The sequence below is a fragment of the Halichoerus grypus genome, chromosome 10 (genome assembly GCF_964656455.1).
Source record: "Halichoerus grypus chromosome 10, mHalGry1.hap1.1, whole genome shotgun sequence".
Lineage (NCBI taxonomy): Eukaryota > Metazoa > Chordata > Mammalia > Carnivora > Phocidae > Halichoerus > Halichoerus grypus.
The window spans coordinates 2,353,730-2,381,631 of record NC_135721.1 but is presented as its reverse complement, the minus strand read 5'-3'; the positions used below and the strand labels follow the sequence as shown (position 1 = coordinate 2,381,631).

The following is a 27,902-nucleotide window of genomic DNA, read 5'->3' as shown; positions in this document are numbered from 1 at the left end:
GGCCGCAGCCGTACCGTCCAAAGGCGGGAGCCCGGAGCCCGCCGCAAGACCAGAGCTCCTGAGCCCGCGCTTGTCGCTGAGTGCTGGCAGCCTGGAGCCCGCCGTGGACTGGGAGGTCCACGTCAAATGTAATGTTGTTAAAGATTTATAATAGGGGTGCCTGCGTGGCGCAGTGCGTTAAGCGCCCGACTCTTGGTTTTGGCTCAGGTCCAGATCTCAGGGTCTTGAGGTCAAGCCCCGAGTCAGACTGCGCTCAGTGTGGAGTCAGCTTGAGATTCTCTCTCCTTCTCCCTCTGCCCCTCCCACTCATGCACACTTAAAATAAATCTTAAAAAAAAAATTTATAATAAAAATGGGTAACTACACACACACACACGATTAAAACTCAGTATACCACAACTGGTTGTTTAGACTTAGACCAACAAGAAAGGTTTTTTTCTGGATGGTGCATTTATCACTTAGAACATTTAGAAAGTTTTGATTTAGTTTTATTATTATTTTAAAATCCTCTACAGAAAAGGCACCCCCATATTACCTGCAGCTGGGCCAAGCTCCCACCACACAGCCATTGGTATCATGGTGGGAGGAGGCTGTGGGATGATGGACGGAACGTGAAGGACTGAGATGAAGAACTGACTCTTGCAGCAAACCACACCTCATGCAGATTCTGGATGGACGGAACTTCAAGGGGTGACTCTCTTAACCCCAGGACCTCAGGGCGTGAGCTGTAAGATCCTCAGTGCAGCAGGTGATCCTTGTGCCCCGTGCATGGCTTATAGGGGATGGAGTCTGGTGGGTTGCCGTCAGAGTGGCCGGGCCCATGGAGGGAACCCCTGCTCTGGGGCTCACCTCTCTTCCTTGACAAAAGGCAGCAAAATGAGCTCGCTGGCTTCTGCTCTCACCCAACTGCCCTGGATTCCTCGTTGGTGCTGATCTCTGCTTCAGACTGATAGCCAGAAGATTGAGGATCACGTTCCAGTTCCACAACTAACTAGGTGACTTTGGGCAAGTCATCAAAAACTCCTTGAGCCCATTTCTCTGTCAAATAAACCTAAGGTCTGCCTGTTGACCTCACAGGACTGAGGTGGGAAGTGAACAGAGTCACAGAAATGAAGCAGCGTGGCCAGCTACTGCGGGGAGGGGTGTCCTCAAACCTGAGTGTGCTTCAGAACCACGGGGTGGGGTGGGGGGGCTTGCTAAAACACACACTGCTGGGCTCCCCCTCCCTCCTCTCCTCACAGAGTTCGGATCCTGCTGATGTGGGGCAGGACCCAGAATTCCCATTCCTAACAAGCTCCCAGGTGATGTTTTTGCAGCTGGTCTGAGGGCCCCACTGTGAGAACCGACTTAGGTTTACCAGGATGGGTGCTGGACGGGGTCGGAGTCCTGGCCACAGCCCTGCCTGTCCTCATGGCTGCAGGCAAAGTACTTGATCACTCGAAATCTCAGCTTTCTTGGCGGTAAACGGGATGACGTTAGTACGTGCAGATCAGATAGGCTGTGTGTATTTAGTACTTAGCACGGCGCCTGGGACATCGTGCTGGCCTCCTGAAAGTCCGTTCTGACTGTGTACAGAGTGATTCCGTGGTGTCTGCACACAGCAGGGTGCTAATAAACAAATGTGCTGCTTCTGAAGCAAGGGAGGGCTTCAGACTGTTATCTATCCCAAATTACACATTTTGGGAACTCCTAATGTGTTCTACAGAAGCATGTTACAGACTGGTAGAAATTTTGACTCAAAAAATACAATTTGCAGGAAAAATGTAAATTGGAATTACAAGGACACAGTTTGAATGTATTATTTTTCATGTGTTCCTGTGTTGATCTGTAATTATCTTCTAGGTCAGAAGTTCCTAGGATTTTGGTCTCAGGACTCTTTGGACTTTTGAAAGTTATTGAAGGCCTTGAAGAATTTTTTTGTAGGTTATGACTATTGATATTTACTGCATGCAACATAAAATGGAGAAAATTTTTAAATTACTCATTGAAACAATAAACCCATTTCAAGTTAATATCAGTTATCTTATTAAAAATAACTATATCCCGGCGCCTGGGTGGCTCAGTCGTTAAGCGTCTGCCTTCGGCTCAGGTCATGATCCCAGGGTCCTGGGATCGAGCCCCACATCGGGCTCCCTGCTCAGTGGGAAGCCTGCTTCTCCCTCCCCACTCCCCTTGCTTGTGTTCCCTCTCTCGTTGTGTCTCTCTCTGTCAAATAAATAAACAAAATCTTTAAAAATAAAAATAACTATATCCCTCGCCCCCAAAGTGAGAAGAGTAGCATTGATTTACCTTTTGCAAATGTCGGTAATGTCTGGCCTAGAGGACACGCCTCTCTTCTTCTCCTTTAGATTTACTGCTTTCTGCATGCATGTGTAACTCAAGGAGTACATGTTTTCATTTTCATTTTTAGATTTATAAGAAGGATGTCCTATCTCCACTCGGGGACTTGCTTTATTCACTTACTATCATATTGCTAATAATTATCCATAATTGTGTGTCAGTGAAACTTAGTTCACTCATTTTGAACGCTGTCGAGTCTCACTTTCTGGGTCAGTGCTCAGTACCGTATTGCGAATGGGCTAGTATTTGCCAGGATAGGTAAAGTCACATACACTTGGAGCCCGAGATTAAGATAGAAAAGATCTTCAGACGAGTAACTGGTTAATGAAACACCGGAAGAAACAGTTTTGGAATTACAGAAAGCCACATGGGCGATTTTCTTACCATACTCAGATAATTCTAACCTACAATTTTACAGGGATGATGAGTGCCCTGTGATAAAGGACCACAGCCAGCCACTTTACATGGAAAAGCAAGTCCCAAGTGGGTCTGAGCCCAGGATCAAGCCAGTGGGGGGGCAGCAGCTGTGGGCCGAACTCTGACGGCAGCCCAGCCTCCTTCCTCCTCAGGGGAACACTGTGAGTGCAGCTGCGTCTCTAACCTGTACTACTGTCAACATTTCAGAGTGGACTGACCATCCCAGCTCAGTTTTAGAGTGAAAACTTCTGCTTTTGGCCCACTACCCTGATCTACTTCCACTCAGCCTCCTAACCTGCGACCAGGTCTTCCGGTGCCATCTGTGTCCCTAACTGAACCTGTTGTCACCTGGAAAGGATGGGCTAGTGATGTCTCTGAAGAACGCAAGTCTAGAAATAAATTGTCCAAGGTCTAGCCTGAGCTCACTCAGAGGCCCATGGCGCTCCAAGGCCTTGAGTAAAGACAGAAAGAACTGCAGTAGAAAGAGGGGCTGCGGTCATCCCGAGAGCAGTGGCCAGGGCATCTCTGGGTTTCATAGCTACACGAGAAGAGATAGCATGATCGGTCATTAATGATTTTTAAGGACAATTTTTAAATTATGTTTTAAGCTTATTTATTTTTTTAGTAATCTCTACACTCAACACGGGGCTCGAACTCATAACCCAGAGATCAAGAAGCCCACGCTCTTCCAACTGAGCCAGCCAGGTGCCCCCAGGACAACTTTTTTTTAAGAAGCTATCTTGAAGTGCAATAAAAATAGGAATGAGGAATGGACTTTAGCCAATTTAAATTTAAATGAGGAAAGTTGAAATTTTTTAAATGGATGTTCTTTGAGTTCACAGACAAGCACACACCTGACCACAGCAAGGTCTGTCTCCCCTCTGCTGTTCCTTCTTCCTTCGCTCTGCCTAATGCATGAGAACGAACTTTCTGTCCTTCAAAACCGTATCCCGGACCCCCCACGCAGTCTCACTGTCCGCCCCGCACTTCTCAAACTGGTGGCTTTGCACTGTCGTCTCCTCGTTCACGTGCCCACCTCGGCGGTTCCTCTCGGTGCTCAGACTGTCTTACTCAACCGTGCATACCCCGGGCTTGGGCAGCGCGCAGTAGGTGTTCGGTAAGGTTTGCCCAACTGAACACCTAGAGAAAATTAAAGTCATTTAAAGTTAATTTGAAAAGCAGTACTTGCCAGTGGACAGGACTTTGCAAAGAAGTTGTTTTGCTTACAGAGCAAAAAGTCAAATATCGGGCAGAATTCTAACAAATCGCCTTTATGACTAAATTTTCTCCCTGGTTCCCAGTGCATTAGGTTTTGACACCCTGCTGGTCACGCACCCACGTGGGTGGAGCGCTCCTCTTCCCTCCGGCCTCGGCTCTCTTTTTCATCGCGGAATGCCAGTCCTTCCGGCCTCTACGACAGTTAGGGGGCAAGCAACTATTTCTTTGGTTGGACAGCCCCGACTGCACACAAAGGGCCCGGGACAGCCCCCCAGACCGCTGCGAGGCCGAGGAGCGGCGAGAGGAGGGGCCTCTAGCTGTCCCTCCAGCCCACACCGCCCAGACCCCGCCCCTCGCGCGGCTCCTCCCCAGACCCCGCCCGCCACAGGCACGGTCCCGCCCCTCATTCGGCCCCCGTCCCGCCCACATTGCCCTGGCCCCGCCCCTCGCCCGGCCCTACCCCTCCTATACCGCCCAGGCCCCGCCCCTCACGCTGCACCTCCCTGCCTACACCACCCAGATCCTGCCCCTCACTCGGCACCGCCCCAGACCCCGCCCCTCAAGCGGTATCTCCCCGCCTACACCGCCCAGACCCCGCCCCCCGGGGCCGCCCCGCCCCCACGGCCCAGACCCCGCCCCTCACGCGGGCCCTCCCCTCCCGCCCCGCTCTAGTCCCCACCCACCTCCGTAGGTCCTGCCCCTCCCGGGACCGCCCAGGCCCGACTTTCTCCCTGACCTCCGGGAAATTGAGCCGGAAAAGCGCAAGGCGCTCGGCCCCTAGGCCCCGCCCCGCAGGCGTTGCGGGGACGTGCGTCATTTCCCCCGCGCCGCCGCCGGAAGTTGGGTCTGTGTGGTGGTGGTGGTGGCGGGAGCCGGGGAGTTAAGGTGCTGGGCGATGGCCAGCTGTGCGCGATGACCAGGCTTCTGGCCGTGGCGCGCAGAGTTGCTTTGGCCGCCGTGCGCTGCAGCACCCACGGCAGCAGCGGTCTCAGCATGTTTTATGCCGTGAGGAGGGGCCGCAAGGCCGGGGTCTTCCAGACCTGGTGAGTGGGCTGCTACTCCCCAAGGCTGAGGGCAGGGCGGCCGCAGGCGGCTCTCCGGACTGGCCCGGAGCTCCCGGCTGGCGGCCTGGGCTGGAGCGCGTGGGAGCCCCGCCGCCGGCCGGGCAGTGGGGACCCCGGGCCGGCCGCCGCGGGTCTCCGCTGACGTGGGCTCGCTGGTCCCGTCCGCAGGCTCCAAGTCGGTTTCATTTTTGTTGGCAGTATCGGAAATGCCACATGTAGTTTAAGGGTGGCCGGGGTCTCAACTTAATCCTTCCTGTTTCAGGGAAAGAGTTTCCAAATGGTTACACGTAGTCAAACTCTGATGATACCTAACCCGGTCTTCCCTGTGCTTTTAAAAAGGGAAATTCTTATAAACTAAATCTGGATCCCTGTAACGGTCCTCTGAGGTGGGTTTATCATTTCCAGGGGTAGTTACTGTGGTCAGGACGTTCTTGGGGTTAGTAAGTGACACAGGTAGGACTTGTATCCGCGCGTCCTGACGCCACGAGCAGGACTGTCCCCGCCATACGGTAGCAGGCTTTGTTACCTGTGTGTGGGCGGGCACTTGTTCCCCTTCGTCGCTATGCTGCTGCGGCAGAAGCATCTCAGAAGCTCACCTTAGCTGTAGTGAAATGGTTGATAGGATTTCCTTTTTCAAAGACCCCAAATTTCTAGTATGTTTTCAGACCGAGGAAAGTGACATGCTGGTGTCCTGTCTGGCTGGTACATAGCACCACCGGGTGAAGGCTTGGGCAGGGGACAAAATTACAAACAGCCCTGACCGTTTGTCCAGTTGGAGCTGACAGCCCCAACCTTTTCACACTATTCCCAACCTAAGAAAGGAATCTGTTAAAAAGAGGATCAGCAAGGGAGGAAGGAAGTAACCCCGCACTCTATTCCAGGAGCGAATGTAGAGCCCAGGTGGACCGGTTTCCTGCTGCCAGATTTAAGAAATTTGCCACGGAGGAGGAGGCCTGGGCCTTTGTCAGAAAGCCTGCAAGCCCGGATGGCTCAGAAGGTAGTCAGCTGCGCTCGTCACTGTGGCGTTTTAACCTGCTCAAAACCTTGCATACCCCAGCGTCACTTGGTCTGTATTGCTGTCTTCTAAACAGAAGATGTGATGATTGTTTCCACTTTCCTATTTTACAGATGAGGAAACAGGCAGAAAGTAGTTCAGCTTAATGGTTTAGCTTAGTGGTTTCTGTTAGTAACAGTATCAGAGATAAGCTGGGACTCCAATCTCATGTTCATTTGGAGTCCTCTATTTAATTCTGTTTTATTTATTTTTATTTTTTATTATTAAATATATTTTTTAATATTTTATTTGTCAGAGAGCGAGCGCACAAGCAGGGGGCGGCAGGCAGAGGGAGAAGCAGGCCCCCCCGCTGAGCAGGGAGCCAGACATGGGGCTCCATCCCAAGACCCTGAGATCATGACCTGAGCCGAAGGCAGATGCTCAACCAGCTGAGCCACCCAGGGGCCCCTAATTCTATCTTTTAAAAAATACTTGTTCTGTTATCAAACTGAATGGGCTACAGTTTTAAAGTGTTGAATGTAGTTTGTTTCCTGGCATGCACCTGTATGGTGTTTCCTTCTTTTTTAGGACAGGGTCACACAATCAGAATTTCCTACAGTTTCACATGTTGCAGAAAGTATAATTAATTGAAGCTTAAGTCCCAGTATAAGGAACATCAAGTATGCAGAACTAAGGGTGACTGCTTGAGAGCACAAAATTTTTAAAATACAGTTAACCCTTGAACAACAATGAGTTTGAGCTGCGTGGGTAAACTTATATGTGGACTTCATTATATTACATTTATCATATAATATACATTTATTATAAATTTTCTTTAGGATTTTTTTTTTTTTTTTTAAGATTTTATTTGTCGGGGAGAGAGAGAGTGAGCACAAGTGGGGAGAGGGACAGGCAGAGGGAGAAGCAGTCTCCCTGCCAAGCAAGGAGCCTGATGTGGGATTCGATCCCAGGACCCTGGGATCATGACCTGAGCCAAAGGCAGACGCCCAACCGACTGAGTCACCCAGGTGTCCTTCCTTAGGATTTTAACATTTTCTTTTCTTTTCTTTTTTTTAAGAGTTTTATTTATTTATTTGAGAGAGAGACAGAGAGCACAAGCATGAGCGGGGGGTAGGGGGAGGAGCAGAGGGAGAAGGAGAAGCAGACTCCCTCCTGAGCAGAGAGCCCAACATGGCTCGATCTCAGGACTCCAGGATCATGACCTGAGCCAAAGGCAGACAACTTAACCAACTGAGCCACCCAGGTGCCCCTTAATAACATTTTCTATTCTCTGTTACTTTATTGTAAGACTACAGTACATAAAGACATACATAAAATATGTGTGAATCAACTGTTCACATCAGTAAGACTTCCAGTTAACAGTAGGCCATCAGTAGTAGTTAAGTGTTTAGGGAATCAGAGATTGTACTCAGATTTTCAACTGAGCAGGGCGTCAGACCCCCACGTTGTTTGGGGGCAAACTATATATCTTAACCTATTTTGAAGAAGTTGTGTCTCATTAGCTTTACTTACAAATATTTTTACTAGTGGATTAAGATGAGACGATAGTTTGAGTCCACTTTTTTTGAGCAGGCTCTCTACAATCCCACTGAGATGCTCAAGCTTTGAACAGCTGCTCCTTTGGGAGGCCGTAACAATTGCAGTCAAAGCAGAATTCAGGGAGAGGCAATCACGCTTAGGAATCTACCCTGCATGACAAGTTTCTGAAGCAGGGCAGAACCTCACTCACTGTGCATCTGCTTCACCCTGTCTCCCGAGCAGCTTGTAAGGAAGTTGTGATGTGACCATTACATTTTCTGCCCTGATGGAGAAATCAGTTTGGGACAGAAAACCAATGTGCAAGTATGGCTCTTGTCTTAGTTGGGTTCTTAATGCTTCCTTTTCACTGCTCTTTTGTTTTAACCAAATAGTAATTTATTTATACTTCAATTCTTCCAACAGAAGAATAGAAGTATGTTTCTGTTTATTAAATACTCTAAATCCTAAGGCAAGATAGTTCTTTATATCTATGAATCACCTTTCTTAAAAGTTTACAGAGACCTCCAAGTTACTGACTTATATATATAAACTGGAATTTGACATCTTTAATGTTCAAGAACTCTGTCAAAGCAGAAGTGTTAGCCCCTTTCCCAAATTTTCTCTTAATGTGACATATATTTTTATTTTGTGATTCTTGAGCTATTTGGCAGTTATCATGATTTATGTGTAAACTGATTTGGGGTTAACTTAACCAAGTTTTGTGAAGGGAAAATTATCTGACAGCTATGGGCTCCTTTTCCTTCCAAGTCTTATCTGTCCTTTAAAAACTTTCATTCCAATTTAACTTTCTCTGTTACTACAAGTAAAATCAATATTTGTATTGATATTAAACTTCTACAAAATTACCCTTTGACTTATACTTGTGTTTTTGGGTTTACTTATGTAAAGTCCCTAGAGGAATATTTTTTTTTTTAAAGATTTTATTTATTTACTTGAGATAGAGTGAGAGAGAGAGAGAGAGAGCACAAGCAGGGGGAGTGGGAGAGGGAGAGGCAGGCTCTCCACCGATCAGGGAACCTGACGCAGGACTCCATCCCAGGACCCTGGGATCATAACCTGAGCCAAAGGCAGTCGCTTAATCCATTGAGCCACTCAGGCGCCCCCCTAGAGGAATATTTTAAAGGTAAATACAGCAGAGTGGAAAACCAAACATTGCTCTCCATAATGGCTTCACTCAGATTTTGCTTAGATAACCTTTAGCAGTCTTCTGACAGGTGTGGGTGGAGAAGCTCCTCCAGGCAGGACATTCGGGCTTGGACCCAAGTGGTGGGTGTTCAGTCAACATTGGAGCCCCATTTCTCCATCCCTGGTTCAGGGATGAGGTTAAAGTGAACTCTGTAGTGTTGGGCTTTGTTGTTATTTTGGAAATAGAATTAGTTGCTCCTTCAGTGCCCCTATTCCCACTCCATAAAATGAGAATGTAGGAAAAGCTGCTCCCACATAACCTGAGAGAGTGTGTGAGAACCTTTGGGATTAATCCTGCGTCCCCTGGCTGAGCTCCTGAAGGAAAGCTCTGCAGCTACCGCCCTGAAGGAACCCAGTCCTGCTGTTTGGTTTCTACTTTCCTTTCTCAGTGTAGCCCACTGTCGGTTTACTTAAGGTCCAGTTACCCGTGCCCTCTAAACTTTCCTGGAGGTTCTCAACTTGGCATTGATGGAGTTGAAATATCTAGAGTAGTAGTAGCTACAAAATTCTAGTCCTTGTTTTCTTTCTGGGTTAAGAGTCCCTTAGATTGTCAAACTGCCCACCATCCCTGTAGGATTCAAAACCTTTGGTATCTCTACTATCTCTGTCAAAAGCAGACTTCTACTTTAATAGAAATGTTGTTTTGTCTTCATATTGCCCTTAATCAAGCTTATGGAAAATTTAGAGTAATTTCGTAGAACATCAAAATCTGACACGGTGTGGACTGTCTTAAGTCATAGCCTCTATAGGGCCACAGACAAAGTGTATGTAAGTCTGATTTAGTGATACTAAATCACTTACTGAATTTCTGGATTCTTAAGCATTTCATGTTATGTTTGTTTTTTCCTGGTTTATGAGTAGACTCGATCTTTCAGGGACAGAAAATAAGCATGAACAAGAATCACAGGTGAAAGTCAACAAGCGACTCCGTGAACCCTCGGATGGAGAGGAAAACGCAGAGCCCTGTGTGAAGCATGCGAGACAGAACACAGGATCCGTGCCTTCAGTGAACAAAGACTCGTTTTCTTATATGGGTATATCTCTCTTGGATTTTTAAGTTTTCCATATAATAATCGTGAAAATAAGTGTAAGAACGTTTCCCACTTAATAGGGGGAAGTTGAGCTAATGTTTAGCCTTTTCATTCTCATCTGAAAAGGTTATTTAAAAATTTCTAAGGTTACTCTTTTATAGTTGATCAAACTGCAGAATTATTAAAACTTTGGACATTCATCAGAAAAGCATTATGTGGCCTACAAATGAAAAACCGTTATCTTTTGAAACCCTAGTATTCTCTTGTGCACACAGCATTTCAGGTCACTATGAGAAAATGCAGAGGCTTCAGCTTCTTCAAATAAGAAAGGGCCTGGAGGGCGCCTGGGGTGCTCAGTTGGTTAAGCATCTGGCTCTTGGTTTGTGCTCAGGTCCTGATCTCAGGGTCAAGCCCCCATGTCAGGCTCCGTGCTCAGCAGGGAGTCTGCTTCCCCTCACCCTCTGCCCCTCCCCTGCACATGTGCTCATGCGCTCTCTTTCTCTCTCTCAAATGGATAAATAAATCTTTAAAAAAGAAGAAGTAAGGGCCAGACAGAGCTCTTTTTTAGAACCAGTATCTTAATACCATTTACATTTAGCCTTTGCAAAACATAAATGATTTTACCTAGTCCCGAGAAGCAAAAGAGCTGAATTTTTCCTCTATCTTTAACTCCAGGGATCGGTTTATATTTAATTACTTATGTTATATAAATTTCCTTTTTGTTTTTTACACGTATGAACAGAAAATAGGAGTAAGTAGCTTTTTTTTTTTTAGTAAGATTTTTATATAAATCAGTGTGTTTGTAGGTTCCAAGTTTTCTCCAAGAATAAGCTGTCTTATAATTCAAGGAAAACCAATAGAAAATGTTTTTTGTTAAGCTGTATTAAAACTGTATAAATCAATTTTGCAGTTATGTAAAAAAAAAAAAAACCAAATGTTCTGGATTGGTTACTTGCCAGTAGTAATCAGAGCACATATGTGTGGAGTGATTGGGTGATGAGCCGTTTCCAAGGTACTAACAGTGGTTTGAAGTACAGTGGCATTTAACGCAGTGCCTGATAGGTCGAGACCGAATTCAGTGACCAGAAAGGCTGTTGTGTGGATGGTGTCAATTTCGGTTGAACCAAGGATTCTTGTCCAACACCCATGTTTTTCCACACTCCCATCCCCATTCTGGCTAGGAACATGTTCTTCCTTTAACGTCCTCCCTCCTCTTCCCTTTGCCTCTGCCTTGTCCAGTCTATAATCCTTTTGAGAAACAGCACAAAGCCTCTATTTGCCCCCATGGTCCTACTCTTCAAGATCTGCCAACCTGACTTCTCCTGCCCCCCTGCTAAGAGTGTTCTAGTCATCAGTGGCCTTAGAGTGGCCTCATATCAGATCTCTTCTACCTACTTCTTTACAGCATTGTTATGTTGGTCAGACCCTCTTTTTTCTTTTCTTTTTTTTTTTTAAGATTTATTTATTTGACGGGGAGAGAGAGAGTACAAGCAGGGGGAACAGCAGAGGGAGAGGGAGAAGCAGGGTCCCTGCTCAGCAGGGAGCCTGACTGGGGGTGGGGGGGGGGGCTGGCTCCATCCCAGGACCCTGGGATCATGACCTGAGCCAAAGGCAGACGCTTAACCGACTGAGCAACCAAGGTGCCCCTGACCCTCTGTCTTGATGGAAAGAAGCAAAGACAGGGGACCATAGTTTACTAATGGCAAATATACTAAGAAAAAAAAATTAGACCAACATTTGTCAGAGGACTAGACCTTCCGGCGGACAGGTCCTTATCATGCCAAGGCACTGCTTGTTTGCCAGGACAGCTCCTGGGAGTGAGTGTGAGCCCTGCCCCCCACGGGGAGAGGGGTAGTGGCACCGTTCTGACCTCTGTAGTGGGGGAGGCAGCAGCGGCTCTCGCTGCAGGGGGTTCTAGGTTCACAAAATGACTGCCTTTACCCTTAATTTGCCTGTCATGCAGAACCGAAATAGGAGTGCATGCTAATGAGAAAGGGTCGAGGGCCCCTGTGTAAGGAATCGGTAATGTTTTCCATTGCACAGTACTTTGTCAGTTTAAAATGTGAATACGGGCTTACTGAATTGGGTGCTTTGGATGCAGTGGCACTCAGGAAGTCCCTTCTTCCAGGAGAGTTTGTCGTCGTCTACACTGACGGCTGCTGCTCCAGCAACGGGCGGAGGAGGGCACGAGCAGGGATCGGCGTTTACTGGGGGCCGGGCCATCCTTTGTGAGTAAACGAAGTGAATCGCATTCTAAAACTTGTCAAGGAGTGAGGCAAGGTCTGCTGACTGTTTGGTTAGCTTTGGCAGAGGGAGCGCAGGACCGGGTCATGTCGACACTGACAGCTTTGTTCTTCAGGATTAAAAGACCCCGGCATTGCTTTCTTCACCCTGAATCTTGACAAGTCTCTGTGTCCCGCTGATGACATCTTCTACCAGAATGACTTCCCTGCCCTCTAGGAGAGTCACATGTCTCCTGTGGGATGGTTTTGGCAAGGATGTCCAAGGTCACCAGGCCTGGAACCCGTCATGTCCCCACGACTCTTCTGAGGACGTGTGAGCTTAGAGGCGACTCCTAGTTTTTCACCAGGCACAAGGCCAGGGTGATGCAAAGTGTGATCATTCAGATACACTGGGCAGCCTAAAAATCAGTGTAAAAGAGGGATTTGAGTCTGTGAAGTAGCCACATCAGTTCTGAGCTTTGTCTCCAGCATTTGCAGGTGCCCACAGCACTGTTGGGCATAATGTAACATAAACTGTTCAGTAACAGTAAGACTATATTTCTCTCGACTTGTGGTCTACAAAGTTTTTTCCCTGTGATATCTCATTTTAGCTTCAAACGCTGTAAGAGGTAGCGAGCTTGTGTGGCACTGAGTGTCTGCGGGCTTAGTGCTCACCCAAGACCACACGCTAATGTATTTCAGGGCCAGAAATAAAAGTTTGCTTTTGAATTCTGGCCCAGTATTCTTCACAAGACCATCCCATGGTGCTTTTCTGTAAAACGTTAGTGCTCTTGGTTTGATTTTTAAAGGCTGTATTTTTGTATGATTTCATATGTCAAAAAAGTGTATCAAGCCTATCATCCATTGAGAAGCTTAAGGAATCACTTTGAGAATTAGCTATTTTAATTGATTTCATTTTCCTTTTTACGATCCCAGGAACGTAGGCATTAGGCTTCCCGGGCGGCAGACCAACCAAAGAGCAGAAATTCATGTAAGTTGTCAGACGCATTTCCCGCTGAGAGTAAGTCCATCCTAGCGGTGAGCTGTGTGCTCTGTGTGCACAAGGTACTCAGAGTCCAGAGGAAACTTGGTTTGGGGTTACTAATGACTCTGACGAGTAGGAATTTTCCAGAAGAATTTTAAAAGTAACTTCAAATAGGTGTGCAAGCAGAACTATGTGTGTAGCATTATTTCACACAGAGCATATAATCATTACAGTTAGCTCAGAAAAAAAATGTTTAAGTGGTGAAGTGATTTTGAACATCAGTAACGTTGAAAGTTGAACAGTTTCTATAGCATGATGACTGACTCGTCATTTCTTCAAGGCAGCCTGCAAAGCCATCGAGCAAGCAAAGGCTCAAAACATCAAGAAGTTGGTTCTATATACGGACAGTATGTTTACTATAAATGGTAAGTTTTTACATTTTACTTCTTCTAGTGTTTTTCTAGTAAACATGAAGGAGAATAGGTATTTCCTTTCCCTGTAGGAAGTATTGTATCAGGGCAGGACCCAAATGGTAAATGAGGACAGCAGTTGGTTTGTCGGGTATAAAGAGAAAGCTGGGGATTCTGGAGCTCAGTTCTGCTGCTCTGGAGTTTGCCACATAGACATGTCTTTGCCAGGCTCCTAAGATAGGGCAGCAAGATAGATATATCCCTGCTCTTGTGGTCCTTCGAGTGTAAACATGCATAAGTAACTTAAGGTGGCGTGCTGATGGCTCCTTTGAGAAATAATCATGTTTAGGACACGGGGAGGGGGTTGAAGAGGCGGAGGATGCGTCCTCTTAGGCTGGGAGCTGTGGGTCAACACCAGTCCGAGCAAAGGGACAAGCAGAGGAGTGTGCCAGGTCTGTACCTCCTGTCAGAGTACAGCCTTTGTGGGCCAGTGGCAGGTCCACACGCCACCATGAAGATGAGTAGAGCGGGTAGAAGAGGGAAGTCTAGGGAGGAAGAGACCAGGACATTCAAGCTCAGTGGGCTGTGAGTGTGCATTTCTTGTAGGTATCACTAATTGGGTTCAAGGCTGGAAGAAGAATGGGTGGAAAACGAGCACAGGGAAAGAGGTGATCAACAAGGAGGACTTCATGGCGCTGGAGCAGCTCATCCAGGGCATGGACATCCAGTGGGTGCGTGTTGTCTGAACCAGTCCTGTCACATGGCTGTGAGGACCAAATACTCTGAGAGGGGGGAGAGAGAGAAGGTTGGGGGGGGCAGCAGAGAGAGAGTCTCAAGCAGGCCCCACACCCGGTGTGGAGCCCGATGTGAGGCTCTGTGTAGCCACCCTGAGATTGTGACCTGAGCCAAAATCAAGAGTTGGACGTTTAACTGACTGAGCCAGCCAGGTGCCCAGGACCAAATATTCTAAATTAACTGGAGAGATTAGTGCTTTTTGTAAGTGATTTAATGACTTAAGTTAAAGTAACCGTTTACATGAATATGTACTATATCATAGTGTGTATTAGAAATTGGAACTCATTTGAGTCTTGACTACCGTATAAGTAATGCTGCTTATCGTTGGTGTGATTGTGTGTAGAACACACTGTTGGGGCAGCGTGACTTTAGGGGTGTTCAGTATTCCTCACATTGTCTTGGCGGTGCTTAGGAGTGCCTCGTCTGGGCTCACCTTGTTGCAGGATTTCTTTTTCTTTAGTGCCCGCGGTTGTGGTCATGCCACTTTGAAGAATGAAGAGGTAGACCAGATGAAGAGTGGTGGGCAACAAAGCAAAGTTTATTGAGTGATAGATAATACAAAGCTCCTGAAGGGGGGGGGGGACCTGAGAGGGTTGCCACCAGAGTTTCTAAGTCTAGGGGTTTTTATGGGCTTGTTGGCGGGCTGTTTTAATCTGAGTAACCCTCCTTGCGCCTGTCACCCAGTCAGGTTTTTGTCATCTATCACGTGGGAAAGGGTAGAAGGCTCCTTCCAGGGTGGTGTAAAATCCTTTTAATGGTTGTTTCCTCTTGGTGGAGGGCGGGGGGCTTGTCCCTGCCCACCTTTCTTCCCACTATCCTTCATTAACCTCATCACTGTTAAAGTGACTTCGTGATAGTCAACCTGTTGGTTTCTTTGGAATCAGCCATAATGTCAAAATAAAACTAATTTATAAGGTATTTTGTTAAAAATGAAGTGTGATAAGACTTTAGTAACATGACTTTTTTTTCCAAAATGGAAATATTTTTCTTATTAATAGATAGTTTTTATTAAAACTTTTTTCAGGGGGTGCCTGGGTGGGCTCAGTCAGTTGAGTGTCCGACTCTTGGTTTCGACTGAGGTCATGATCTCAGGGTCCTGGGATTGAGCCCTATGTTGGGCTCCTGCTGAGCGGGGAATCTTCTTCTCTCCCTCCCACAGCCCCTCCCCGCTGCTCATGCTCTCTTGCTCTGTCTCTGTCAAATAAATAAAATCTTTAAAAAAAAAACTTTTTTCAAACAATACAGAGCAAGTTAAACTGCAGCCATTTCTTAACCCTATATTGCTCTTCCGCCTCAGGACCACTGAGAACAGCTTGGTAATGTAAGGTTTAAATCTGCCCTTCAGCAATGAGGATGTAAACAGTGGTTAAATCACAGAAGCACACGCCTGGGTGGCTCAGTGGTTAAGCGTGTGACCCTTGATCTCAGCTCAGGTCTTCATCTCAGGGTTGTGGGATCAGGCCCCACGTCGGGGCTGTGCTGGGTGTAGAGCCTACTTAGTAAAAAAAACAAAAACTAATCACATAAGTATATCCGCTCTTTCTGACAGCACTTAAAGTATGTGTGTTGGATATATATTTGTCCCCATCTATACATATGTATGTTTTACCTGGAAAACTTTCCAAGTCCCACCATTAAGGTGGAAAAAATCAGTACAGTTTGTGGAAAATCGAAATGGGATTTTTGTAGATGCCTGCGTTGCATCAATCCACTGGGCATACATGTTGTGCCATTTAGAACTGTCGGGGGGGGGGCCTTGGGGGGAGGAGCGTTCTCCCACTCCGCCCACTGGGAAGTCAGTGAGGATGTACTTGTGTGTTGCTTGTGTAAAAAATCAGTAAAGATAAAAGGAAAAAATATTTATTTAACAGATGCATGTTCCTGGTCATTCGGGATTTATAGGCAATGAAGAAGCTGACAGATTAGCAAGAGAAGGAGCTAAGCAATCAGAAGACTGAACGAAGTAATTTTAATTCTTGGAAAAACTTGAGTGAGTGACTATTTTCTTACCATTCCTTACTGGTGTGAAAAATAAAATTTGCAGTAGATGGGCAGATACAACTTGCAAAAGTAAATCAGTCATTCTGTGATATCCTGTGATAAAAAGTCATTAAATTATAATAAATTGAGCATCCTTCGAGATTTGAGCATTATTTGAAATTTCAGCATTATGCTTTATTGGGTTTGACACTGTTCTCATTAGTTTTATTGTAGTCTGGACAGAAATTTTAGGACTTTGATTTAATAAGGCATGAATACAGTAGTGGTTTAAAAATGCAGACAAGGTCTGGAACTGTTCTGAAAGTGTTCATTTACCTTCTAGTTGGCAGGATTGAGTCTCAGAATGTTCAGGTTGACTTGTACGTACGTACCCGTGGGTTAGAGCAAGGCAGTGCTCCCTTGGTGGCCACAGCCCATGCCAGGGCCCACACCTCAGCCGAGGGAATGCGGGCTGAGTCTTCACGGGCTGGCACCCGTGTACCAGGCAAGCCTGCACATAGCCCTGGCTGCTTGACTGTGTATAGAAGTATCTTACAGAGCAAGATGCATAAATAAATCTTTTAAAATTTCTTTGGCTGTTTTTGTTAAAAGCACTATGCAACCAGGGGCCCCTGAGTGCCTCAGTCAGTTAAGCGTCCAGCTCTTGATCTCAGCTTAGGTCTTGATCTCAGGGTCATGAGTTCAAGCCCCACATTGGGCTCCATGCTGGGTGTGGAGGAGTCTACTTTAAAAAAAAAAAAAAGCACTATGCAAGTTAAAGTTTGATATCATTTTTTTTTAAGATTCATTTGAGAGACAGTGAGCGAGAGAGAGAGCCCAAGGGGGGGAGTGAGAGTGGGGGGAGAAGCAGACTTCCCCGCTGGGCAGGGAGCCCAATGTGGGGCTCGATCCCAGGGCCCTAGGATCATGACTCGAGCCGAAGGCAGACACTTTGACCGAGCCATACAGGCACCCCAATTTTTTTTTTTTACTACTTTATCATAAAAAGGTACAGAAAATGATACGAATGTTTAGCTCATTGAGTTTCATTACTATAAGGTGAATCCCCTTATGACCACCACTCAGGGCAAGAACTAGAACTTTGCCAGACACCCCAGAAGGCTCTCCACGTGCTCCTCCAACCCCAGCCCCTCCCTCCCTCCAAAGTTAATCCTGACTTTTATAAAAATGACTTCTTTGTGTTTCTTTATGGCAATTGAGCCTCGCCTACTTTTTTTTAGACTCGGTATTTCTGAAGTCTCTTTATTGCATATATTGGTCTCCTTGTAAGGTTTACCTGTTGAGGAACCTGGGCCATTTGTCCTCTTGGTTCCCAGAGTCTAGATTTGCCACATGCATTCTCCTGGCACAGTCCAGCATTTTCTTCTGGCCTCTGTACTTCCTGCAAATTGGCAGCTGGTCCCAGAGGCTTGATCAGAATCAGGTTCCACACCTTCGGCGAATGATAGATGGCCACGTACTTTCATCAGCAGGCATAGGCTGTTTGCATTTTTCTGGAATTGGCGGCTGCTGGAGCTCAGTGCCTAGGTCTGTTAATGATTCGGAGGTTCCAAAATGGTGATATCCTGTGATTTTGCTTATAAATCTTATATTCTGTGATTTTGCTTATAAAAATAAATACTGGCTGGGATGGTTTTAGAAAAAGACGCTTCCTCTTGTCTGCTATTTGGTTACCCAGTGGTAGTGTTCATTTAGGAAAGGCAGGATAAATGCAAAGTAAATTAGTTCCCTGTCATCCTTAGAAGGTGGCCACTTAAGGTTTTTTTATTTATACGTTTTTATAACACTTATGTGTCATGAACTCATCTACTTAAGGCTGTTGGATAGGTTTCAGGTCATTGCAATTTTTATCTTTATTGAACCCAAGTTGTATCTTCTAGGGCTTGTAGGAGGGGGGCGCTTCAGCTTGGCTCTTTATTTCTTTTGATTTGACCCTCGTGTGTGCACACACATGCACTGACCACGCCTGTACACAGGTGTGACCGTAGGCTCACACACACACGTGTACGGACCACGCACGCATGTGCACCCGGTCATCAGTAGCTCCGTTGCAGTCTGGTGTGTCAAGGTGCTCTAGACCCTTCTTGTACTTTTCCTGCTCCAGATCTGGAATTGCCTATTTCTCTAAGAATCTCTAGTTTCTTTCTTTCTTTTTTTTTTTTTTAAGTTAAGTAAGCTCTACACCCAAGTGGGGCTTGAACTCACGACCCCAAAATCAAGAGTCGCATGCTTCTCTGACCGAGCCAGCCAGATGCCCTAGAATCGCAATTTCTTTTAATGGCAGAAAAGGTATTTCAAATGCTTGGTGCTGGTCACTATGGGGTTGGTCATTGCTTCTAGGGCTTTTCAGTGGACAGAATTATAAAGCATACACACATGTACACACATTTAAAGATAAAATATTTGAGCTCATATTGATATTTCCAATAGAAACTCAGGATTTCAGAGTCCTTAACTCTTCTGTGTTATGTCTGTGTGTCCTACACTGAGAATCCTGGGAGAGATGCTCCCTAATTACGCTCTTGCTTTATCCCACTGTAACATGCAGTATGTGGGTACTAATACTAATGTTCTGCTGTGATGGTGAAACAGCACTGGATGTCCCTGGTCAGCCGTCACACAGTAAAATCTCCCCCTCTTACCCTCATCTCAGCTCTCTTCTGTGTATTCAGTGGTTACACAACCAGCGTTTGGTCAGTGTCATCTTGGAACCATACTCCCTGAGCTCCCCACATTGACCTTAATTTGTTTGCTTTATGTTTGAAATCAGTTTTGTAGGGTATGAAATCCTTGGCTCACATTTTCCTTCCTTGAGTGTCTGAAGTATTTATTTCGGTTTTTTTCCAGCATGAAAAGCCCAAGGAGTCTTACTTTCTTTCTTACAAGTCATGTCCCCTTTTTGCTTCAATGTCCCGAGGTTTGGTTTCATGCTTCTCCAGTCCGAAGTTGTGTTAGACTGTGTCGTGTGTTGGTCGCCCTGGGTCAGTGTTTGCAGGAGCACAGTAGGCTCTTTGTGTGTGTACGTTCACATCTGCTATTTCAGGAGCGTTTCCTGTTCTGTGTTCTGTTTTTCTTGCTTTGGCCTTCTGTTTTGGGGGACCTTAGTATCTCTGTGTTGAAATCTGATTTGTCCATTCTCTGTTTTCCACTTTTTCTTGACTGTCTTTCATCTCTTTTTAAGTTTATTTTGTTTTTTAAAAGTTGTCCTCCTATTGATGTCCCATCTCTAAAGGCATTATTTGTCTTTGTTTGCTCTTGATTCTCATTTCTGAAATTAATTTTCTTGTCTCTCTAGTTTCCTTGAATTCCGTCACCTTATTTCTGATATTTTCTCATGCCCATGTGTCATCCTCCCATCTTGGATCTTATATTTTGATGTTTCGAAGCAGTTAATTTTGGTCTCTTTGGTGGGTACGTCTTTCTGGCATGCCCTCGCTGTATGTAGGGGTGTTTGTTCTGCTCCTTTTTCTTTTGTCTTAGAATAGCTCTCTGTGGGATTGATACTTTACCGTCACTCATTTTCCTAAACGTTTAGTTGAGATAGTTTTTCCTCACTTCACAGAGTTCTCTTTCCTGTTGAATTTTGAATCATGGCTAAAAATATGGCAGCTAGTTTCTGGAGCTCTCGCAGCTCTGGCCCTACCGCACCTGCATCGAGTCCTTCTTTCTCTCCACTGTCCCTGTCCTGCTGGTGCTGGCTCTGTCCCCACCACCTGGGTCCCTGCGGGTCAGCTGCGGTGGCTCTTGGGCTCTACAGCTCCAGCCCTCAGAGCTTCTTGCAGTGGGTCCCTTGCACCCATTCACCCCCAGGGTAGGGACAGCTGTCCTGCTCCAGCCACTGGCCTCAGGCTGGCCCACGACACTTGGCAGTGGACACCTGTTGGCCCCGTTGGGGTGTCCTTTCAGGGGTCTGTCAGGGGCCCAGGGGCCCCACTGTGCTTTGCCCCACAGGTGTGCAGGCTGTGGTGGGCAGGCCCTGTCCTTCGTTCCCGTGTGTCAGCGTTTTGGAGTCACCATACCGTTTTGCTTTTTAACAGCTTTATGGAGGTGTGCTTGACGGACAGCAAATGGCACGTGTGGAAAGTGAACTATGGATTCCCCTGTGAAGTCCCCGCCAGAACTGCCTGTCACCCCCCGCCGGGGTTTTCTCATGCCCCTTTGAAATCCTTCCCTCCCTGACCCCATCCCCAGACGACAACCGATCTTCCTGTCACTATAGATTAATTTGTATTTCCTAGGATTTTATATAATCCTACAGTAAAAACTCCTTTTAAGTCAGGAGCTTCTTTCACTTAGTGTAATTATTTTGGCATTCACGCGTGCTGTGTCTATCAATAGTTCACTCCTTTTTATTGCTGAGGAGTATCCATTGTATGGGTACACCACAGCTTGTGCGCCCATTCTCCTGTTCATGGATATTTGGTCGTCCCCAGTGTGGGGCTGTTGTAAATAAAGGTGCTGTGAACATGTATGTACTCGTCTTTTCCTGAACATGTGCTTTTACTTCTCTTGAGGGGAGTGGCTGGGTCACATGGCAGGTGTGTATTCGACTTTAAGAAACACCAACCAACATCTTTTACCATTTTACTTTCCCATCAACGGGGCAGGAGAGTTCCAGTGTGCTCCCCATCCCTGTCAGTGGTACTTGTCACCTAGGTTTGTTACAGACGTCTGTGGTTCTGTTTCAGGTGAGGGTTTGGGAGGATCTAAAAGTGCTCTTACTGTTGACACTACCCTCCAAAAATCTGATTTTTTTTTAATTGGGCAGTTCCTCTTTATGTGCCCAAGATTGGAAGTACAGAGATGAAAGATTGTGCCTTCCAAAACTTTCCAGTGTGCTAGGGGATTTGCACCAATGCCAGTAATATCCATACAGAACAGGAAGTGCATGGAGCTTGAGGTAAGATGAAGCCCAGCCACTTTTAGTGGGAAGGGGAATAATAAAGGTACAGGAAACTCCTTACTAACAGAAAACATCTTATTGATTATGTAAAACCAGCAGCATTGGGGCGTCCAGGTGGCTCAGTCGGTTCAGCGGCCAACTCTTGATTTCGGCTCAGGTCATGACCTTAGGGTTGTGAAATCGAGTCTCACATGAGGCTCCGCACTGAGCGTGGAGCCTGCTTGAGATTCTCTCTCCCTCCCTCTCTCTCTCTCTCTCTCTCTCTCTCTGTCTCAAAAAATAAATGAAAAGTAGCTGCATAACAGCTTTAGAAATGTGTCATTCTGTCAGCTTTGTGAAGGTCAGGACTACAGTATAGAACATACGCTCTGTGTCGTGGAATACAGAAGCTTCTCAGCTGCAGCTCCTCTCAAAATACGAGCTTAATGCTTTGCAAATGGAGGCTGTTGAATTGTAATTTGTAGCTTCCACGCCAGAGCGATGAGGTGACTCCCTTGCTGGGGTTTGAGAAAATCGAGAGGATCTGTGCAGTCTCTCAGGTCAGGCACATGAAATACCAGCTAAACACAACCAAACCGAAACCCCAGTTCTGGCCGTTGGGCACCTCTCATTTCCAGTGATGTTTATCCCGAGTCAGACAAGCCTGGGGCCTTCAAAGGAAGACCTCGGCCTCCATGTCTAGATGTCTCCCTCATGCTCATGTTCTGGTAGTTCTGGAACAAGGACAGGGAGCTGCACAGTAAGAGCCCCTTTCCATGTACCGTGCTGATCAGACCCGCAGAACCGGGTGAGAGCAGGCCGTCGGCACAGAGCGTCTTGTAGCGCCGCTGTCCCTCGGTCTGCGGCTCTGGCGTTCATCACCGCCTCCAGTAGGGGGGCACGCGGGAGGGGAGCTCACGGGCAGGGTGCTCCTGTCGGTGTCATGTCCCCGGCGCGTGGAAGGTGTTCAGATACTTGAAGAAAACCTGTGCCAGTTTGTGGAAACAGCTGTGGTTCTTGATTGTCCACCAAGGGGATGGAAGGGAGAGAGATCGGCACAGGACCACTCTGGTCTGAACACTGACGTGAGTTACGATTTTGCAAAGAACAGCTTTCATCAAAATATGCTCAAAATTAGGATTCCTCCCTGGTGCTTTCTGGGGAGCCACAGTGGAAGGAAGGATCTTAGATGAACACAAACAGGATCAGTTAAGTGGGAGAGAGGACTGGCAGGTGCCAGCCCTGTCCCCATTTTATAAGCTCTATTTCTTAATCCCAAAGGTACACAAGAATTTAGTATAAAGGGCAGTAACTCACCAGTGGTGTAAACAGAGCCTTTTTACCTAGGACTCAAAAACCATTAACCATAAAAGAAAAGTAAAGACTACATAAAAATCAAAAAGTTATGAACTGAAAAGGCTTTATTTTTTTAGAGAGAGTGTGTATGCACACAGAGGAGAGGGGCAGAGGTAAAGGGAGGGAGAGAATCTTAAGCAGGCTCCACAAGCCCAAAGTGGAGCTCAGTCTCATGACCCTGAGATCATGACCTGAGCCAAAATCAAGAGTTGGATGCTTAACCAACTGAGCCACCTAGGTGCCCCTTGAACTAAAAAGACTTTAAAAAGCCATAAGCATAGACAAACTCAGAAAAAAATCTGGAACTGCTATGACAGGAGGCTGATTTCTCTGATACATAAAGAACTTGTGGAAAGTGAGAAAACGCCTAATAATAGAAGAACGGGCCAGTCATAAATCACTCAGATGCACATGCCCTCGGGCAAGGAAGAGATGCAGCTTCACTCCTGAGAGCATGCAAATTGACACTACAGAGACATCATTTTTCTGTATCCTATTAATACCTCGTAGTGCAGGATTTATTAGCAAAAATCCAAAAGTCAGTGAGGCTGCTGGGAAACCATGCGCTTCCGTGCTATGGTGGTGAGCACAAAATGGAAAACAGTTTGCCCTGTGTACTGAAATGATGAGGGCACTTACCTCTCATCCGCCCTTTGCCACTTTTTGGAATTTGCACTGCAGATAGACCTGCAGACATCCAAATAGAAGACGAGGTTTGTAGTATCTGAAAAGGAAATGGTATTGGGGCTCGCCAAAGTGGCCACGGGCGGCTCACAGTGGGTCCCCTGACCCCTCGAGAAGCAGAGCACGGAGGGCTTGCAGCGTTTTGTGCAGGAGGGTGGGATATGACCCTCGTGCTGGAGCACCGAGACGGTACCCTGAGGGGGTGCAAGGCGGGCGGGAGCAGGTGCCAGGGAGACACCTCTCCACGTGTAAACCCCTGCACGTTGTCTTGATTTTGAATCATGTTGGAATGCCTGCTCAAATATGAAACAATTGGAGAGGTCTGTTTTCCTAGGGCACGGGAGGGATTGGTGCGCTCGCCCGAAGGACTCCTGCTGGCAGAAAGCCTGGTCCAGCGGGTGGGGCTCGCTGAGGGTTTGAGTGCGGGCCTCTGTGTTCTCATCCACATCGACTGGAGCCACACAGGCTGCTCAGGCCCTGGCGTCGTTTGTACTGGGAGGCACAGAACAAGCACAGGCCCTCTTCCAGGTACACAACTTGCTTTAACCTAACATTTGAATACCCAGAGGCCAACACCTGAGTCCGAGCTGTGGTGGGCTGAATGACCGTGCCCCCCAAGTTCCTGTGTTGAAGCCGTAACCCCCAGTGTGGCTGTATTTGGAGATGGGGCCTCTAAGGAAGTAATTAAGGTCAAATGAGCTCACCCCCTCCCTGCTCTGCCACTGGGAACAGAGGAAAGGCCACGTGAGGACACAGTGAAGCCAGAAACCCAGTCAGCTGACACCTTGATCTTGGACTCTGGCCTCTGGAATTGTGAGAAATAAATACTTTAAGGCCCCCCCGACCTACCGGTGGCATTGTGAATGGCAGCCTGAGCTGGGTCCCCAGTGAAGGACGCCTGGCGAAGTCCAGTCTCCTCGTTTTTGGGGAGGCAGTGACGTTGCGGTCCGGTCGTCTGCCCCCCGGGTGCTGGCTGTCCTCACTGCTGGCCGCGGGGCTGCGTTACCCGACTCCGGAGGCGGGGCGCGGGCTTCCGCTCTGAACGTGTCAGTGAGACAGCTTTGCCTTGTTGGGTGACAGGTTTTCCTGAATGGGATTGTTAAGCTCATAGCATCCACATCGTTTTGCTGAAGCCCAGAAGAACAAAAATAAAAATTAAGAAATAGAACTGTAGAGAAACAAAATTATTACTCCTATATTTGGTCTGTGACTTTTTTTAAACCAGAAAAATGTCTATTTATTTAGAGTCAGGAATCTCAACATTGGTGGGGACTTCCTTCTCTGTGACAGGCACTAGTTAGTTGATTGATCTTTTTAAAGTTATTCAGATAGACTTTCAGAAAACTAAGAGGCAGAGATCAGTGAAATGAGTACTTTCCAGCAAGTCCTTGTTTTCCATTTTCGAAGATAGGGACTGATAAGCACCAAGAGCCTTTCTGGTGTCTGGGCCTCTGGTGGTGACCTTCCGCTTTTTGTTTTAAATACCTGAGAGCCGCACACGAAACCCGTCTTGAGGCCCACCAGAGTGACTGTGGTCAGGCTTGGAGGACCGGACGTGGGGACCGCCCCTGGCATTCTGTCAGCAGAGGCTTTCAGAGCACTTGGAGAGTCTGGGCATCTCTCGCTCCTCCCTCTGAGCCTACTGCGGGCACATCCGCTCCGGCTGCGTGAGTGCCAGAGCTCCTGACAGGTCTGCCCTCTCCCACCTGCCACGCAACAGCCGCAACGTCAGATGACATCACTCCTCTAGGGCCGCCCAGGCCCCTCACGTCCAGCAGCCCCAGGCCCGCAACTGAGGGCACCATGTGCGCTGGGGCCAGCTGCTGAGAGGCCGCCCGTGCCCTTGGGACCCCGTCTGTGACCTGCCCCGTGCGCGGGTCTCCGGGGCTGGCTGATCCCTCCCACGATCTCTGCACAGAGCTGCTGGTGGCCCGGGGGCTCTGCCCAGCCGCCCAGAGGGCCCAGGGGCCCATCTCTTGAGACGCGCCCATGAGGGGCACCTCCCTGTCAGCCAGGACCCAGCACCCTAGTGCAGGTAAAGGCACTGCTGGCCCGGCCCTGAATGGCTGCGCTTTTGACAAGGGGCCAGTGACCTTTCTTGGCTCTGGTGTGTTCTGTAAATAATCTTGTTCAATTTTTAGTTAATTCTCAGGGTGCCTGGGTGGCTCAGTCGGTGAAGCGTCCCAACTCGGGATTTCAGCTCAGGTCATGATCTCCCCCTGCTTGGGTTCCCTCTCTCGCTGTGTCTCTCTCTGTCAAATAAATAAAATCTTTATTTTTTTTTTAGAGATTTTATTTATTTATTTGATAGAGACAGTGAGAGAGGGAACACAAGTGGGGGCAGAGGGAGAGGAAGAAGCAGACTCCTTGCGGAGCAGGGACCCCCATGCGGGGCTCGATCCCAGGACCCTGGGATCATGACCTGAGCCGAAGGCAGCCGCTTAACGACTGAGCCACCCAGGCACCCCAATAAATAAAATCTTTAAAAAAAAAAAGATTCTCTCTCTCTCTCCCCCTCTGCCCCCCTGGGTTGCACACGTGTGCTCACTCTCTCAAAAAAAATTCTCAGGGGCTTTCTTAAATGTTTACACATGCTAAAAATCTCTCTGATCACCACCTCAGTATTACTGAATACTGCTTTTCTTTCCAGAGGAAGCTCACCAGATCTGAAGAGTCTTACAGAGGATGGCAGGACTTTGTGAAGACAGAAGACTGCAAGAGGAGTTTCAGTTGGTCAGGAAACGGATTTCTCACTCAAAAACCTCCCTCCCAGCCTCAGTAAGCCTGCCATCCCCTCGGAGCAGAGGGCTTCATCGAGTCTCCCTGCTGAGGGCGTTTGTCACTTCCCACAGTGAGGTTTTTTGTGTTTGTTAAAATGTGATGGGGAAGTCCTGCATGGAGATTATTGGATGGCAAGAGAATGAAATGTAAAAAGAGAAATTGGAATTAAAGAATTTAAAAGGTTATGTGGCTCCTCTCCCCATAATACCCCAAAGAAGCACATCCTTTATGGTTTTGGTTTTTTTAAGATTTTATTTATTAGAGAGAGAGGGAGAGCACAGAGGGAGAGTGGGAGGGAGAAGCAGACTCCCCACTGAGCAGAGTTCCCAATGCGGGACTTGATCCCAGGACCCTGAGATCATGACCTGAGCCAAAGGCAGACGCCTAACCACTGAGCCACCCAGGCGCCCCCTTTATGTTTTTTTGTTTTGTTCTGTTTTTTTATTTGACAGAAACACAGTGAGAGAGAGAACACAAGCAGGGGGAGTGGGAGAGGGAGAAGCAGGCTTCCCTCGGAGCAGGGAGCCCGATGCGGGGCTCGATCCCAGAACCCTGGGACCATGACCTGAGCCGAAGGCAGACGCTTAACGCCTGAGCCGCCCAGGCGCCCCTCCCTTTATGGTTTTTATTAAAAAGGCTCTGAAAAAGATTCTTGGATCATTCAATTAGGGCTCCTTGGCCACCACATTGTCATGATTCAACGTGACCCATGTCTTTTCCTAGGGCTATGCGACTGACCCCCCTCAGGAGGGCGTCCGTCTGGGGCTCACTGCTGGTCACAGTGAATTTGCTAGGCTTCACACAGGACCTGTCCATGAACGACATCATGAACTAGCTTGTGGTTGGGGGACGTGATGTCTTCCTACTAACTCCCCGTGGCACCTGTGCCTTGAATGCACCCCAAGACATGAGAGTTGAGGGTCTCCTTAGCCTCTGCAATGAGGGCAGGAGAATAGTTTGTCTAGAAGGATGTCGTGAGAGGGCCGGTTGTTGGGTCATCTCCTCTAAGGGAAGACACCCTCCATTGTTCTGTGATCCCCAGAGAGAGCGAGGCAGCTCCAGGCCAGACGTACAGTGTGTGTGTGTGTCCGTACTGCTTTTCAGAAAACTTGACACAAGTTTGCATTTTTCCAAAAGAGTGCCTGTAAGGATGCACCCTTGCTAATATTAAGTCTTCCCAGACCTTCACTGGAAATACTCTTTTTCTCTTTGCCAAGGCCCTTACCAGACTCCTTGCTCTGACTTACATTAGAGATTTCTGGAGAAGTTGGGCATCATCTTTCCGTAAATCTGTTGGTCACTTGTATATATGGCTTCCCATCAATTTATTCTTCAGAAAAGGAAACAGGTGTATAGCATGGTGACTATAGTTGATAATACTGTGTTGTATACTGGAAGATTGCTAAGAGTAAATCTTAAGCATTGTCACACGCACATACAAATAAAAGGTTACCTGCGAAGTCATCATCATGTGTTAATTCACTTGATCGTGATAATCATTTTACAATGTATACACAAATCATCAGTTGGCCAAAAGTATAAGTATAGTCACCTGATCTTTGACAAAAGAGCAAAGGCATTACAATGGAGCAAAGGTAGTCTTTTCAACAAATGTTGCTGGAAAACTGCATCCACATGCTGAAGAATGAATCTAGACCCAGACCGGACACCATTCAAAAAAAAATAATTCAAAATGGATCATAGACCTAAATGTAAAATGCAAAACTATAAAACTTTCTAGAAGAGAACATAGCAGAAAGCCCAGAAGCCCATGGGCATGGTGGTGCCTTCTTAGCTTCAACGCCAATGATGCGATCCAGGAAGGGACTGACGAGCTGGACTTTGTTAAAATAAAAAACTTCTGTGAAAGATGTGGAGAGAATGAGAAGACAACCCACGGGCCAGGGGAAAATATTTGCAAAAGGACTGTTACCCAAAATATACGAAGGACTCTTAAAACTCCAGGATAAGACACAA

General features: G+C 47.1%; 1 protein-coding gene across 5 annotated transcripts; it reads left to right on the top strand.

Moving 5' to 3' along the window:
- The first annotated feature begins 4,789 nt into the window (after positions 1–4,789).
- Positions 4,790–26,108, top strand: RNASEH1 (ribonuclease H1). Of its 5 annotated transcripts, none has more exons than XM_036103421.2 (9): positions 4,793–5,018; positions 5,921–6,036; positions 9,654–9,812; positions 11,938–12,037; positions 12,968–13,022; positions 13,357–13,441; positions 14,033–14,157; positions 16,093–16,211; positions 25,795–25,934. In XM_036103421.2, exons 1-8 carry the CDS (start codon positions 4,888–4,890, stop codon positions 16,177–16,179), a joined length of 858 nt encoding a protein of 285 aa, XP_035959314.1. In that variant the 5' UTR covers positions 4,793–4,887; the 3' UTR covers positions 16,180–16,211; positions 25,795–25,934. The 5 variants fall into 5 exon arrangements, with proteins under 5 accessions (XP_035959316.1, XP_035959317.1, XP_035959313.1 ...); XM_036103422.2 differs by lacking the exon at positions 25,795–25,934 and adding an exon at positions 20,260–20,693; XM_036103420.2 differs by lacking the exon at positions 16,093–16,211 and having other exon boundaries at positions 4,791–5,018; positions 25,795–26,108.
- The last annotated feature ends 1,794 nt before the right edge of the window (positions 26,109–27,902 follow it).

Bases quoted from the DNA above. Each gene is read 5' to 3' on its own strand.
- RNASEH1 (XM_036103420.2), top strand. From the start codon at position 4,888: ATGACCAGGCTTCTGGCCGTGGCGCGCAGAGTTGCTTTGGCCGCCGTG. The intron at 6,037-9,653 runs GTAGTCAGCTGC...TCGATCTTTCAG, and splicing joins AAGCCCGGATGGCTCAGAAG to GGACAGAAAATAAGCATGAA. The intron at 13,442-14,032 runs GTAAGTTTTTAC...CATTTCTTGTAG, and splicing joins CAGTATGTTTACTATAAATG to GTATCACTAATTGGGTTCAA.